The sequence below is a fragment of the Micromys minutus genome (assembly GCF_963924665.1).
Source record: "Micromys minutus genome assembly, chromosome: 10".
NCBI lineage: Eukaryota > Metazoa > Chordata > Mammalia > Rodentia > Muridae > Micromys > Micromys minutus.
Window position 1 is genome coordinate 3,594,911 of NC_137979.1, and position 13,698 is coordinate 3,608,608.

At 47.9% G+C, this 13,698-nt stretch overlaps 1 protein-coding gene across 2 annotated transcripts in view; it reads right to left on the bottom strand.

The window, feature by feature from the left end:
• Positions 1-13,698, bottom strand: part of RUFY1 (RUN and FYVE domain containing 1) — a 48,753-nt gene that overhangs the window by 16,983 nt on the left and 18,072 nt on the right. For both annotated transcript variants that reach the window (XM_080923174.1, XM_080923173.1), the window contains exons 7-12: positions 12,735-12,800; positions 9,996-10,065; positions 7,190-7,291; positions 5,562-5,678; positions 3,949-4,116; positions 1,071-1,168 (exon numbers count right to left, since the gene is read on the bottom strand). In XM_080923174.1, the coding sequence (XP_080779300.1) occupies positions 1,071-1,168; positions 3,949-4,116; positions 5,562-5,678; positions 7,190-7,291; positions 9,996-10,065; positions 12,735-12,800 (621 nt within the window). The remainder of the gene's footprint in view (positions 1-1,070; positions 1,169-3,948; positions 4,117-5,561; positions 5,679-7,189; positions 7,292-9,995; positions 10,066-12,734; positions 12,801-13,698) is intronic.

Here is a 13,698-nt window from a genome sequence, read left to right on the forward strand (position 1 = left end):
ATTAGGGTGTGGTGCTACCTGGCAGGGATTAGGAGGTGTGGCCTTGCTGGAGGAAGTGCATCATTGGGGGTGGGCTTTGGGGCTTTGAATGCTCAAGCCAGGCCCAGCATCTCTCTCTCTCTCTCTCTCTTCTTGCTGCCTGCTGGTCCAGTTTAGAACTCTCTGCTCCTTCCCCAGCACCATGTCTGCTAGTCTGCCGTAATGCTTCCTGTCATGCTGATAATGGACTAAACTTCTGACACTGTAAGCCAGCCCTAGCTAAATGTTTTCTCTTTTAAGAATTGCCATGGTCACAATGTCTCTTCACTGCAAAAGAAACCCTAAGACACAGGTCATGCAGAGTTTCCTGTTTTCTTCTAAAAGACGTACAGCTTTTAGTTTTACATGGAAATGTACTGTCTCCTTTGAGGCAGCAGTTCTAGCACATTAGAGGCATGGGTTGGGAGTCATTGTTTGCAAATGAAGTACCAATTGCTCTGATATTCTTTATCCAAAAGATCACCTTTGTTTGGCATCAGCATCTCTCAAGACACAGCTGGCTACCTCTTTGAAGGTCTGTTTGGGATGCTATCATTTTCTTAAATTTTATTTTTGTGAGTGTGTATATGTGTGTGTGCACGTGTGTGGGCACACACATGTGTGTTGTGTGTCGGAAGTCTGCAGAGGCCAGAACTTAACTCATGGAGCTGGAGTTACAGGTTATTGTGAGCCACCCAATGTGGGTGCTGGTAATGAACTGGGGTAAGTGCTCCTAATTGCTGAGCCATCTCTCAGTCCCTGAAACTCTACTCTGATCCACTTCTGAGCTGATATTTGAATGTGACAGTGGTAATTCACCCTTTGTCTAGTTCCAAATCCTGAGAGGACACTCTAATGGAATGTCCAAAAGCCTACCTGCCTGAACATCGCTTAGGCCAGGCTGCTGTACCCCGGCCTTTTCCTTAGGCAGAGGGTGGCCGAGGAAGAACAGTCACCCCAACTTGTCTGTACATCCCAGTGGGATTGTATCTCTAGGCCTATGTATGCTCAGAACCTTCTAGAGATGGCCTGTCTACGAGGGGAGTGATTACCTTTCTTCCATTTGTCTCATGCTGGACATCACTTGAGTGGTTTTTCCTTCAAAAGATGCGATGGCTTCGTCCTTCTGCTGTAAACTGCTCTCTGCGCTCTATCAAAGCAAGGAGGGGTTTGTAAGCTGCCCACGGCTCCTCCACATCTTTGCGTGACACATAGGTCTCACCGTTAACACACTTTACAACCCCCTCAAGAGTATGTCATCAATGGCTGTTCTTCCCTGGAGCTAGAAGACACCAGGTCAGGGCTCCAGCTCTGGCAATGGAGGAAGAGCAGAGGCAGGCACTGGGGTTGTCTCGCTGGGATCAGTGTGAACTCTGCTCCTGAGTTCTCACAGCCTGGGCATACTTGGCAGTTTATGTGATCCCTTGAAGGTTCTCAAGGGAGGTTTTGTCAGCCTCGGTTTCCTATCAAGAGAGGGAGGCTCAGAAGAGCAGAGAGACTGAAGAGCCAGTCAGAGACAGGGCTGTTCCTCAGCCATGTCTGTGAGATGCACTGGGTAATCAGAACAGGCACCAAGGACCAGGAAGCAGGAGTCATAAAAGGCATGCTGTAAAAGGACAGGCTATTGAGAGGCTGCTGTGGAAGAAGTCCTCAGGAACACAGGTGGCACTCTCTGGCAGACGCTTACACTAAGGAAAGCACCACAGAAAATAAGACGGATGGCACGGTAAGTGTAGTTCCGCTCAAAGGAAGAGCCACAGAGGACATGCAGAGAAGGGTGACCAGCCTCTCAACAACACTTCAGACCCTAGTGTGTGGGGCACTTTCCACAGGATCACCCCTGATGGCACCTGGGTATTCTACAGCTTAATTTAGCTCAGTTTTGCTGGCAGCCTGCAGTTAATGAGGGCACCACAGGCGGAATGCACTCTGCAGGAGAGCACACTCTCCTCACCTCAGGGGAGGCCCCATAGTCACTACCTGTACCTCTGCTGGTACTGCTGACCAGAGGACAGGCTCAGTGACCTGGATGGCCCTGTCAAGGCCGATGTGACAAGCTGCAAAGTTGGTGGTTCTTGACAGTTACGCAAAGCAGTTAGTAAACCCTGTCACCCAAACTTGGAAGATACTTAGTGACAGTACTGACTACCACCACTGCAGGAGAGGTACCTGGGGGTCAGAGTGCCAGCAGCTATCAGTGCTCCCTGCTGCTTGAGCAAGATGCTGAAAGAAGGGAAGAGGCCAGGCCAAGGCCTACTAGTTTGCAGAGAGACGTACTGCACATCCAGAGGAAGGGGCTAGAGGAGCAACTGCTCTTGACCCTTCAACACAGAAGACTAAACACTAGGCCAGGCATGGAGGCTCAGGTCTGTAATCCTAGCACTTGGGAGGCAGAGATAAGCCTGGTCTATATACAGAGTTCCAGTATAGCCAGGTATATATAATAACAAGCAAATCAACTAACCAACCAACCAATAAAGACTAAACACTGGCCATAAAGGCCCTGCAAATCAGCTCACAAAGGCTGGAGGAATGGATCCTGCCTGGGACGCATGTAGCCCCATGTAGTGAAAATCAGAACTGTCATTAAAGAGAGAGACCCAGACCCTGAAACAGTCACTGAACTTGGGAGAGAAATGACCAGAGTCTGTGACAGAGGTGACAGTACTGCCGGGGAGCCAAGAATCTGCTGTGAGAAATACTGAGGAATACGGTTCCTATTACAAATGCCAGGCTGGGAAACTGACACCAGCAGAAGGCTGGCTATCAAAGCTGTTTATCTCTGAGAAGGACACACTGCCTGAACCCCTTCAGAATGTGGACAAGGACGGTGGTGACCCTTGGGTGACACAAAAGTCCTTTCAGAAGCAGAAACAAAGTCCACTGTTGGGGGCTGTGGTCTTGGCCGTTTCTATTCAGACAGTATGCCTGTCTCTTTTCCAAGCTGGTCCTCTACACTGCATATTCTGTTTCCATCCCATCATCAGAGGCTGTGATGGGCCAACGTGAGATGGACAGTTGGCTTTCATCTGCCGGAGCCTGTGGCCTTTGAGGAGAATGCAGGGTCTGGATGGAACTGCCCAGCAGCTTTCTTGGGGCTAACCATAGACAGATAATTATGTGCCCACCAACAAAGATTCTCTCTGTCACCAGGCTGTAGCCTAAAAAGATGGAGTTCCTCGAGCCATGCAGCTACCATGATCAACATGGAGCACACCAGCGGTGATGGTACAGCCGCCCTCTCACCGAGACACCGTGTCTGGCTAGCTCCAGACGACTCCTTCTCCTCTTCCCTTTCAGAGGCACCACTGCCAAGCAGCCTCGGTCTCTGAGTAAGTGCCTGGAGCAGGTCTGCAGGGCTCACCCGTTACAGAGAAGCCCCAGGCATTAAAGGTATTCTAGTCGATTAGTAGAGCATGCTTCCCTAACACACACCGGTATCTCTATGAGCCAAAACCAGAAAACAATGTAAAAACTTCAAACAGATGGTGTGTCAAGAGGTCCCAGCACCCACACTGGGCAGCTCACAAGTGCTCTAAGGAATCTGAGGTATCTGGTCTCCTCAGGTAATTGCCCAGACGTGTGCATACACTCACAAAGACATACATGCACACACATACATAAAAATAAACAGATGCAGCAGTGAACACTTCTAATACCAGCATCCAGAAGGTAGAGGCAGGCGGAACGCATGAGTTTCAAGCTAGCCTGGTCTATGTTGAGTCCCAGGACAGCCAGGGCTACACTAGACCCTGTCTCAAACAAACAAACAAATAGAAACACTACAATAACGTGGGGGCTGAGGATTAGGCTTGTTTGCACACTCTGTAGGAAGGAAGACAGCACTGGAAGGCGTGTGTGTGTGTGTGTGTGTGTGTGAGTGTGTGTGTGTGCTTGAGCCAGCAGTACAGACCTGAGGCCAGCTCTCACCTGAACTTTGTGAAACATCTGTAAGTTAATAGCTTTGACTTCCTCCAGCTGCTGGCGGAGGGCGACGAGTGTGTCCTGCTTCTCGTGGGTGTCCTTCTCCAGTAACTTCATAGCGATTTCCATTTCGGCCTTCATTCCGATCTGTAACTCCAGTTCCTTTTCTAGTTCCTTTAATGACATGGACAAGAAGCATGGAGACAGAGATGGACAAAGGTCTGATGGGATTTTTTTCATTCATTATTCTCTCTTCCCTCTCTCCTTTCTTCTGCCCCTCCCCCTTCCCTTTCCTCTGTCCCGTCCATCTCTTTCTCTCTCTTCCCTCTTCTCAGTTTGGAAAGAACCTAACTGTGTAACCTAGGTTGGCCTTTAGCTCATAATCCTCCTGCCTTAGCTCCTAAGTTGTTGTGAGTACAGCACCACCACACCTGGATCTTTGTCCCCATTTTCTTTTCTTTTCTTTTTTTTTTTTAAGATTTATTTTAGATTTATTTATTATGTATACAGCATTCCACCTGCATGTCTGGCTGGAGGCCAGGAGAGGGCATCTGATCTCATTACAGATGGTTGTGAGCCACCATGTGGTTGCTGGGAATTGAACTCCGGAAGAGCAGTCAGTGCTCTTAACCTCTGAGCCATCTCTCCAGCCCTGTCCCCCTTTTCTTATGGAAGAGTGAAAGGTGGCTCTGTATCGAGTCAATGTTGGGTGATATTTTTGTGCACCATGTGAAGGTTGTCTTTGTATTATTCAAATGCTGGTTTCTGTACTGGCAGAGATCTGATTACAGGTAGCTGCATCACATCTGGTAAACTCCTTGACACCTTCTGATTGGTTTAATACAGAGCTAATGGCCTAGAGCAAAGGAGGAGATAATAGGCAGGACTTCCACCAGAGATAGGAACTCTGGGAAAGAGCCAGGCTCAGGTAGGAATTGAGGTAACAAGCCACATGGCAGAGTGTAAATTATAAATGGGTGAACTTGAGCTATAACGGCTGGTTGGGAGCCAGCCTAAGATAAGGCCTGGGCTTTCATAATTAATAAAAAGTCCATGTCATTACTTGGGAAGCTAGTGGGCGGAGATAATCCGGAGATGTTTGGCCTTCAATGCCGGGCAATACACACTGACTTGGCAACCCGAGCCTGGAGTTCTAGAAGCCAGGTTTTCTCAAACTGGAAAACAGAGCCCACAGGCTACAGAACTGACTGGCTTGTGGCTGCGTACCAGGAGACCTCACAGAGCAAGACTACAGTTTCTGAATACTTCGGACTTTCATCACAGAACAGGTACCACCGTTCTGAAATGTCTCTTCAGGGACACAGCATCCCAAGACAAGAAAGCACACAGGAGAACTAGGTTTGAAAGGGAACTGTGGCTACCAATGCACAGCGTGGAAATAAGGAGCCAGAACCGGCCTCATGGCAGCCTCAAGAGAAGATGCAGACAATAGGAGCAAACACAGATGATGACACAGAACTGCAGGGTAGACATGAGCTCAAAAGGACAATCTCCGGCTTTCTAGGAGTGCCGGCAGGTGTGAGCATGCGTGTGCAGTGCAGGTGTGAGCATGCGTGTGCAGTGCAGACACGTTCCATCTGGAGGGCCCTGGGTCTCACCTGCCGGACTTTCTTCTCTTCCTTCAGCTGTTTCCACACATCACTGTACATCTCGTCCAGGCCCTGCCGGGTCTGCTTGTAAGTCTCCAGCTCAACTGTGGTGTCTTGTTTTGTTATCTGAGTCAAACAGGAACATCAAGAGTGACAATACATTTCAAACTATGTCACAATCCTTAACAACAGAAGGGTCCTTTCTACTGCTTAAACATGAGAGATCTTAGAGATGCAACATCCTGAGAGACGAAGGACACCAGCAAGCCAAATCACTTTTGTAGATTGTCCTAAAGCTGTTCTTATTTTGATGTTAATTCCACTTCAGGGTTGCCTAGTCCTGAACCCAAGAGGTGACCTCATCTGAACCTTCCTATTTTAATTAGTAAAATAAAGGGAAGCCAGTGACTGGGAGGGGTGAGGGAGGTGGAGAGAGAGGCCAGAGGACAAGGGAGGGGCAGGTCCCAACATGGATGTCCAGAGAGACGTGCTGGATCCAGGTGGGCTTAATTGGTGTTAAATAGCTATGAACATTTAAGTTATTTTATAAGTCTAATATCACATATAGAAGAGCAGTTTGTATCTTTGTCTATTTGATGTAATCTTGTTGTATAGAAAGTGGATTGAGAATTGAACACATAAACCTGTATGAAAAGCTACCGGGCTATACAGTTGTGTTTTGGGTTTTGGGGTAAATGAACACCCCGGGACAGAGGTGGAAAATAGGTGGTGAAGAACTGCCAGGGAAGGGAGTTGTGCAAACGGAGTAAGACCCCGGTGGTGGTTCAGACCGAGTGACAGAGGTGCTCGGGGCTCCTTACCAGAATTGGGCCGAGGAGCGAGACTGTGGGGCCGATAACGAGTTAAACCCATTTTTATTTTTTAATATTCACTATAACACATTTTGTATGACTGTGTGACAGTGTCTCACTATGTACCTTGGGCAGGACTTGAACTTGCGATCCTTCTGCTTCTGTTTCTTTAGTGATAGATGTATGGGTGTGCTACGACATGTTGATAACCCAACAGAGTTTTATAATGAGCTAAACTGTGTAATGGTTTAGCTAATTTTCTTTACAACTGGACAAGAATTCCTGGGGATAAAGGCTCTCTTTTGATCCGATCTGTCACACTGCATTTACTGCCACTCTCACCTAGCACTGTGCCAATTCAGACTGATCTCCACCCTTAGGCTACCTTAGGCAGAGCTGCAACCTAGCGCCTTACAGATGCCAGGACACCCGCAGTGAAGGAAGAACAGCAACTCATCTCTGCACAGCACAGGCGCAGTGTTTCTTCCTCAGGAGAGCCAGGATGGCCACTACTTCCACGGGTTATCTAGGTTTGAAGTATCTGAAGGACACGTGCAGGTGACAGGGGACTGATGCCATTTTATACAAGACTCAGTGTTCTTAGGGGCCTGAAGTTTTCCCCACTGTGCCAAGGGTCAGCTACAAGCTTGGGACTAATGACGTGTGTGTGTGTGTGTGTGTGTGTGTGTGTGTGTGTGTGTGTGTGTGTGTGTGTACACGAGAGCTCGTGAGGGTGAGAGGGGGAGGAAGAGAGGAAAGGGAGGGGGAGGGGAGGGGAGGGGAAGGAGTAAGGAAGACTGCCCGGCTGTCAGGTCAGCCTCTCACCTCCATACTCTTCTCACTTCTTTCTCGAATTAATTCATTCTGTTCTCTCAGCTGCTGCTGTTCTTCTTGTAGGGAACAAATCCGGTCTGTTGCAGCTGAAAGCTGATTACAAAAGATTTCTTAATATTTTTTTAAGATTAAAACCAATCTTGCTGCCCATATTAAGAGCTGATACTTACTTAGCTTCGACACAATTTATGACACAACTTAATGCCTAATATTTTATTTCCTTGCTTTAAGTAGGAAATGTATGGTTCAAACTTCCAGAGACATCTACACAGTAAAATCTCTGTTGTATGTGCCCCATCCTGGCTTTCTGTACCCTCTTCAATTTTTCCCCATATTGCAAGATAAGTTACTTCATGTGAGTGATAATTTATGTACATAAATATACAAATGATCCACTATTACAGAAGCACCAAACAGAAATCTGCCATTCCTCAAACATTTAAAATAGCTTTTTTTTTTTTTAAAGATTTATTTTAATTATATGAGTACACTGTAGCTATTTTCAGACACACCAGAAGAGGGCATCAGATCCCATTTCAGATGGTTGTGAGCCACCATGTGGCTGCTGGGAATTGAACTCAGGACCTGTGTTCAGCCAGTGCTCTTGACCACTGAGCCATCTCTCCAGCTTAAAATAGCTTTTAATGACTTGAGAACAGTTATACCAACAGGGGGACATGTTGTATGGTACAGTCTGATCAGTGATTTTAAAAAAATCAAGTAGGTCCCAGCAGAGGGATCTCAGAATGTTCTCTTGTTTCTTGGGATGGGGTCTCACTGTGTAGCTACTGGCTGGCCTGGAATTCACAGGGAGGTGCTTACTTCTGCCTTCCAAGTACTGAGATCAGCATGGCGTGCGGCCACTCCCAGCCCCCTTTTGCTGCTGCTGTGTGTACACACCCTCGCCTGTGCATGCACATGTGACTGCCACAGGTTGACAGAGGGGTTTTCTCCATTGTTCCACCTTAATTTTTGAGGCAGGGTCTCTCTCTGAACCTGGAGTGTGCTAGGCTTGCTGGCCTGGCAAGCCTATAGATCTGCCTGTTGCTTCCCAGCACTGGGGTTCCAGGTATGTGCCGTCATGCGGGGTTTGACCCCGGGGGCTGCAGATGCCCCTCAGCTCCTCATGCAATGAGCAAGCACATTACCACTGAGCCATCGCCCCAGTTCTCACATTCAGTTTCTTTATAAGCAGAAATAGATTCCATTGTCAAGGGAGATTAAGGATTTTGGAGGAAAGAATCAAAGTTAAGTCATCAGAAGCATGCCCTGGAGGAGCCCTTCCTCTCCTGGGACATGTCCTCATGGCTGGACTCATTCATACATGTGTCTAGTAAGCAGACAGCATGGGAGATAGGACAACACAGACGCCAGACCCTCCTCATTTCAGCTCCAGGCCCAGCTTGCAGAACTGGAGGAACAAGCCATCTGTTAATTTTTCCTCAGTGGATGGATCTTGAGACACTGAACAGCCCTCTAAAACCCTTCAGAGTTCTAAGACCCCAGACTAAAGTTTCTCAAAAACTGTGTCTAAGAAAGACAGCCTAAGGCCCTGGAGATGTAGGTTGTCAAAGGGGAAGAAGCAGGTGACAGCCACTGGCTACTTCTCCTCCTCTGTGAAGGGTTCTCTAAAGCAGGTCTTTCCCTGTAGCTGCTGAGTTTCAAGTGCACAGCCAATCTCCACTGAAGCATGCCACCTGCCTTGTTCTGAGGCCAACCAAGCCCCCAGCCCCTCCCTCGGCGCTGTTTCATGAGCATTTACACCACAACACACTGACCTAATTTCCACAACAAATTTTTAAAGTTTATGTATCACTCAACTTGGGAGACATTAGAATAAGGCTTAAAGACCTACCTATCTTCAGGAGGCTCCAAGGCCTGCCTACCCAGTCATGACAATCCCCTGGGAATACTGTCTTTGTGTATCCTTTAGTTCACTCAGTCCTGAGCCCCTCCCGTGAAAGCCTACAGTGAGCCTTGGTGGGTCCTTCATTTACAGACCCTCCGAGACTAATGCATCCTGCCTCCACACTTAGGGACGCTCCTTCTTAACCCCTTCTCAAAGCTCTCCTCCTTCCTACTACCTGTGGAAAGTCTCAAGGCTGACAAACCCCCCTCCTGCTAACAGGAGACAAGATGTATCCAGCAGGGAGATTGCGGGGTAGCGGGCAGCCTTCTTCCTCAGTCTCAGCCCTCCTTCTTCCTGTCTGTCATTCTCTCTCTTCCTAGTGAGAAAGCAGAGAAAGACCACACTGTGGGGAGACTGGATCTGTGCTCCTGAGAGGCCGAAGCAGAAGGGGTGGGCTGGGGTGCCCCGGGGCAGCAGGGAAGCACGTGACATTACAGCAAAGGTGGGTAGGGAAGAAAACTTCCACTTAACATCCACCATGGTGCATTGCCCAGAGGTGATAAACCGAGCTTGCTGGGAACTGCCTCAAGATCAGCCTCAGGGTTTCCCAGGAAAGCCTACACAGGTGGAACACAGATGCGCTGTCTCCTGTACAGCTCCCCTTCCTCCCAGTGAGATGCTAAGGTCAGAAGCACCAACTATCCCACCTCGGCCTCTCTTCCTGTGGTACAAAGTATTGCGTATCCTCGGCGAGCACTCTGTCCTGGAGTTCTCTACTTCTGAGACAGGGTCTCCTGTCTGTTTAGGCTGGTTTGGAACTCACTCTCTAGCCCAGGCAGCTGTGAACTTACAATCTTCTTGGCTCAGCCTCCCAAGCTGGGATGACAAGCCCAGCTTATACCACTCCTTTAACCTTGGGTCACTCTTAGTTAAAGCTACGTTACAAACCTCTTCCTGAAGCTTTGAGTTCGTCTTTTCCAAGCCATCAATCTTGGTCTGAAGATCCCCAACTGTGCAGCTGTAGAGAATGAATATGCAGGGTCAACATGAACTAAAACCGTGGCCTGTCTTCCTAACGGAGAACAATAAGGGCTGCCCTGACTTCCTGCACGAAAGGGAGGCTCAGGGCTGCTCAGAACTCAGAGGTAGGAACTCTCAGTGTGTGACCAGCCTGATGCACTGGTGCACACCTTTCATTCCAGCACTCAGGAGGCAGAGGCAGGGTCCCTGTGAGTTCTGGACTAACCCAGACTACACAGTGAATGCCAGGACTGTGTAGAGAGACCCTGACATAGAACCCCCAAAATAACAACAAACTATTGTCAATAAATCTTATCCTCCAAACAACCTACTGATATAGCTATTCAGCTATAAAGAAAATATTTCCCTCCACTATAATAGATGAGAATCAAAAATATATTGGCACTTATATTAAACCTTTTAAAACAGGAAAATTAAATTACAATTATTTACTTATTTGGCTGGGGTTACTTGCCACAGTGCAGCTGTAGAGCTCAGAGGACAACGCATGGGCATTACTTCTCTCCTTCTACCGCATGGAACCCAGAGGTCGGGCTCAGCTTATTTTATTTTATTTGGGATTGGATGTCTCTGTGTAGCCCTGGCTGACCTGGAGCTCTCTATGGGTGCTCTGCTTGTACCATGTACCTGACGGCTGAGGAGGCCAGTACAGACTATCAGAGCTTCTGGTGCTGAAGTTACAGATGGTTGTGATCTGTCATGTAGGTGCTGAGAACCAAACCCAGGACACTCCTAACCACTGAGTGACCTCTCCAGCCCCATTCTCCCAACCTCTGAGACAAGGTCTTTCACTGAATGTGTAGCTCACTACTTGGCTAGAATGGTTAGCTAGTAAGTTCTAGGAGTTGCCTATTTCTATGTCCCTAAGGCTGAGTTTCAACATGCAGCTGGCAATGCTCAGCTTTTGATGTGGGGACTTGAGCTCAGAACTCAGGTCCTCGAACAGCAAGTTCCTCACACTGAGGAACTCAGTGAGGACGGGGCCATCTCCCCAGCTGCAAGGGGGATTTTTAATTTTAACTACATGTATGCAGGGCGCCTGCAGAACTCAGAAGAGGGTGTCAGATCCCCTAGAACTATAGCCAGCATATACATACATATACATGCTGGGAATTGACCATGTCGGGAAGTGCAGACAATGCTCTTAACTGCTGGACCATCTGTTCAGTCCTACAAAGTTCACCTTTAAATCCTATTCACACTTTTCTACTTTTTGAAATTTTCTTTTTAAAAATTAATTTTTTAAATGTATTTCTATCTGCCCTGGAACCTGCTATGTAGACCAGGTTGGTCCTGAACTCACAGAGATCCACCTGACTCTTACTCCCAAGTGGTGGGATTAAAGGCGTATACCAACACACCCAGCCTAGATTTATGTTTTTATGTGTATGAATGTTTTGCCTGCATAAATCTATGTGCTCCACATGTATGCAGTGTCCACAGAGGCCACAAGAGGGTGTTAGATCCCCGGGAGCTGGGCTTATGAGCTACCACGTGGGTTCTCTGCAAGAGCAACAGTGCTCCCAACCACTAAGCCACCTCTGCAACATTTTAAGCCACTTTTATACTGAAAAATGTAAAGATTCTGTAAACAGGGAGTAAGAATTGATGATGGCAACAAGGCCTTTGACGAGAGCAGGAAGCGTCTGGACTAGATGTCAAGCCATCGTTGCCAAAAGCACTTTAAATCATTTAAGCATCAGCTCAGTCTTCCCCATAACGGGAGAGGGAGAGTCTGCCACTCTTCATCTGCTTGGCTCACGGTCGAGCATAAGCATTTATTAAGGAACTCGACTCTTTTTTTTTTTTTTGGTGATGGGGCTAAAATCTAGGGCATCTCTGAATCACAACCTCAGAATGCCTCCTCCGTCTTTAAATTTAAGACTTCATTTTGAGCCAGGCTTGTGCCCACACCTTTAACCTCAGCACGGAGAAGCCAAGGATGGTGGGTCTCTATGAGTTCCAGGCTCCACGCCAGCCAAGGACTACATATTTAGACTCTGTTTAATACACACACACACACACATACACACACACACCCCTATTCATGAGTATGTGTGTGTGTGTGCATGCAAGTGCCCATGGAGTACAAAATGTGAGCTTCCTCTGGAGCTGGAGTAGAAGCAGTGAGAGCTGCCTGAGGTAGGTAGTAGGAACAGAATTCTGGAAGCACAGTATGTGTTCTTAACTGCTGAGCTAGCAGTGGTTCTCAGTCTGTGGGTCACGATTTCTCTGGCAAACCTCGATCTCCAAAAACATTTACATTACAACTGATAACCGTAGTAGTAAAGTTGTAGTTATCAAGTAGCAGTGGCAGTGATTTTATGGTTGGGTCAGCGCAGCATGAGGAATTGTGTTAGTTATGAAGGTTCAGAACCACTGCTAGCCTCTCCCTTCATTTCTCACATCATTTCATTTGTTCCCTTTCCAAGGTTGTGGAGGAGGGGCAGAGCTCCAGACTCTGTGTACAACAGCACAAAACAAAGCCAGCAGTCTCCCCAAAGCTGTTCATCAGGAAGGGGTCCTCTCTGAGGCTGAACACACAAATGTGGCTTGAATGGTTACAATTTGTCTCTCTGTGTAGACGAAAGGTAATCATAACAGTTACAGTAGACCCCGGAAGAGCTCAGTGGCACCAAGCCTTACCTTAAGTGTCGGTTCAGTTCCTCCACGTAGTTTTTCTGATCAAGGACATCGGTAATTCTTTCATGCCTTGTGAGAAGAGCACACAAAGACCTTAGAGCCATGTCAAGCTGTGTATAGCCCTGTGTGTAGTCATGGCTGACCTCAGAGACCATCAGGGCCACCGCAGAGCAAACGGCATGGCTTGTCTGACACGGCAGCCTGGCTTGAGGACAGGCCATCCTGACTTCGGGGGCCTCTATGGGGAGAGAGCAGAAGCCGTGGGCATCTGTGCATGGTGAGCGCACCTGCCTGCCACACACAGGGCTCTGTCTTACTGTGCTGAAGGAAAGGGGTGCACTCTCAAGGAAGCGACTTTTCGGAACACAGTACAACAATCTACAGGTCAGGGATGGTGGGGTGTAAAAACCTCAATGTCTCACAGCCGAGCTTTCCCTCTCATTGACTGATTTCTTTTTTTTAAAAAATTCCAAACACTTAAAAATTGTGCGTACATGAGTTTTCCTGTTTGTCAGTAAAGCACAGCATATGCAAATACCCGTGGAGAGACTGTCAGGTTTTGTGGGACTGGAGTTACAAACAGCTGTGAGCATCTGGGGTGGGCTCTCTAAGAGTAGCAACTTAACTACTGAACCATCTCTCCACCTCCTTTTTCTGTGAATTCTCTTTCTCTCTGTCCGTCCCTCCCTCCCTCTCTCCCTCCCTTCCTCTCTCTCTCTCTCTCTCTCTCTCTCTCTCTGTGTGTGTGTGTGTGTATGTGTGTGTGTGTAACTTGTCAGTTCACCCACCGTGGGTCCCAGGAATTGAACTCAGGTTGCCAGACTTGGCAGCAGGCACTGTTCCACACGGAGCCGCCTCCCTGTCCTTCCTGTAGCTTCTCTACGCATCCCTCCATATGTGGGACTCTCATAAATGGCCATCCCACACTGTATCAGTCCCACACTGTATCAGTCCTACACTGTATCAG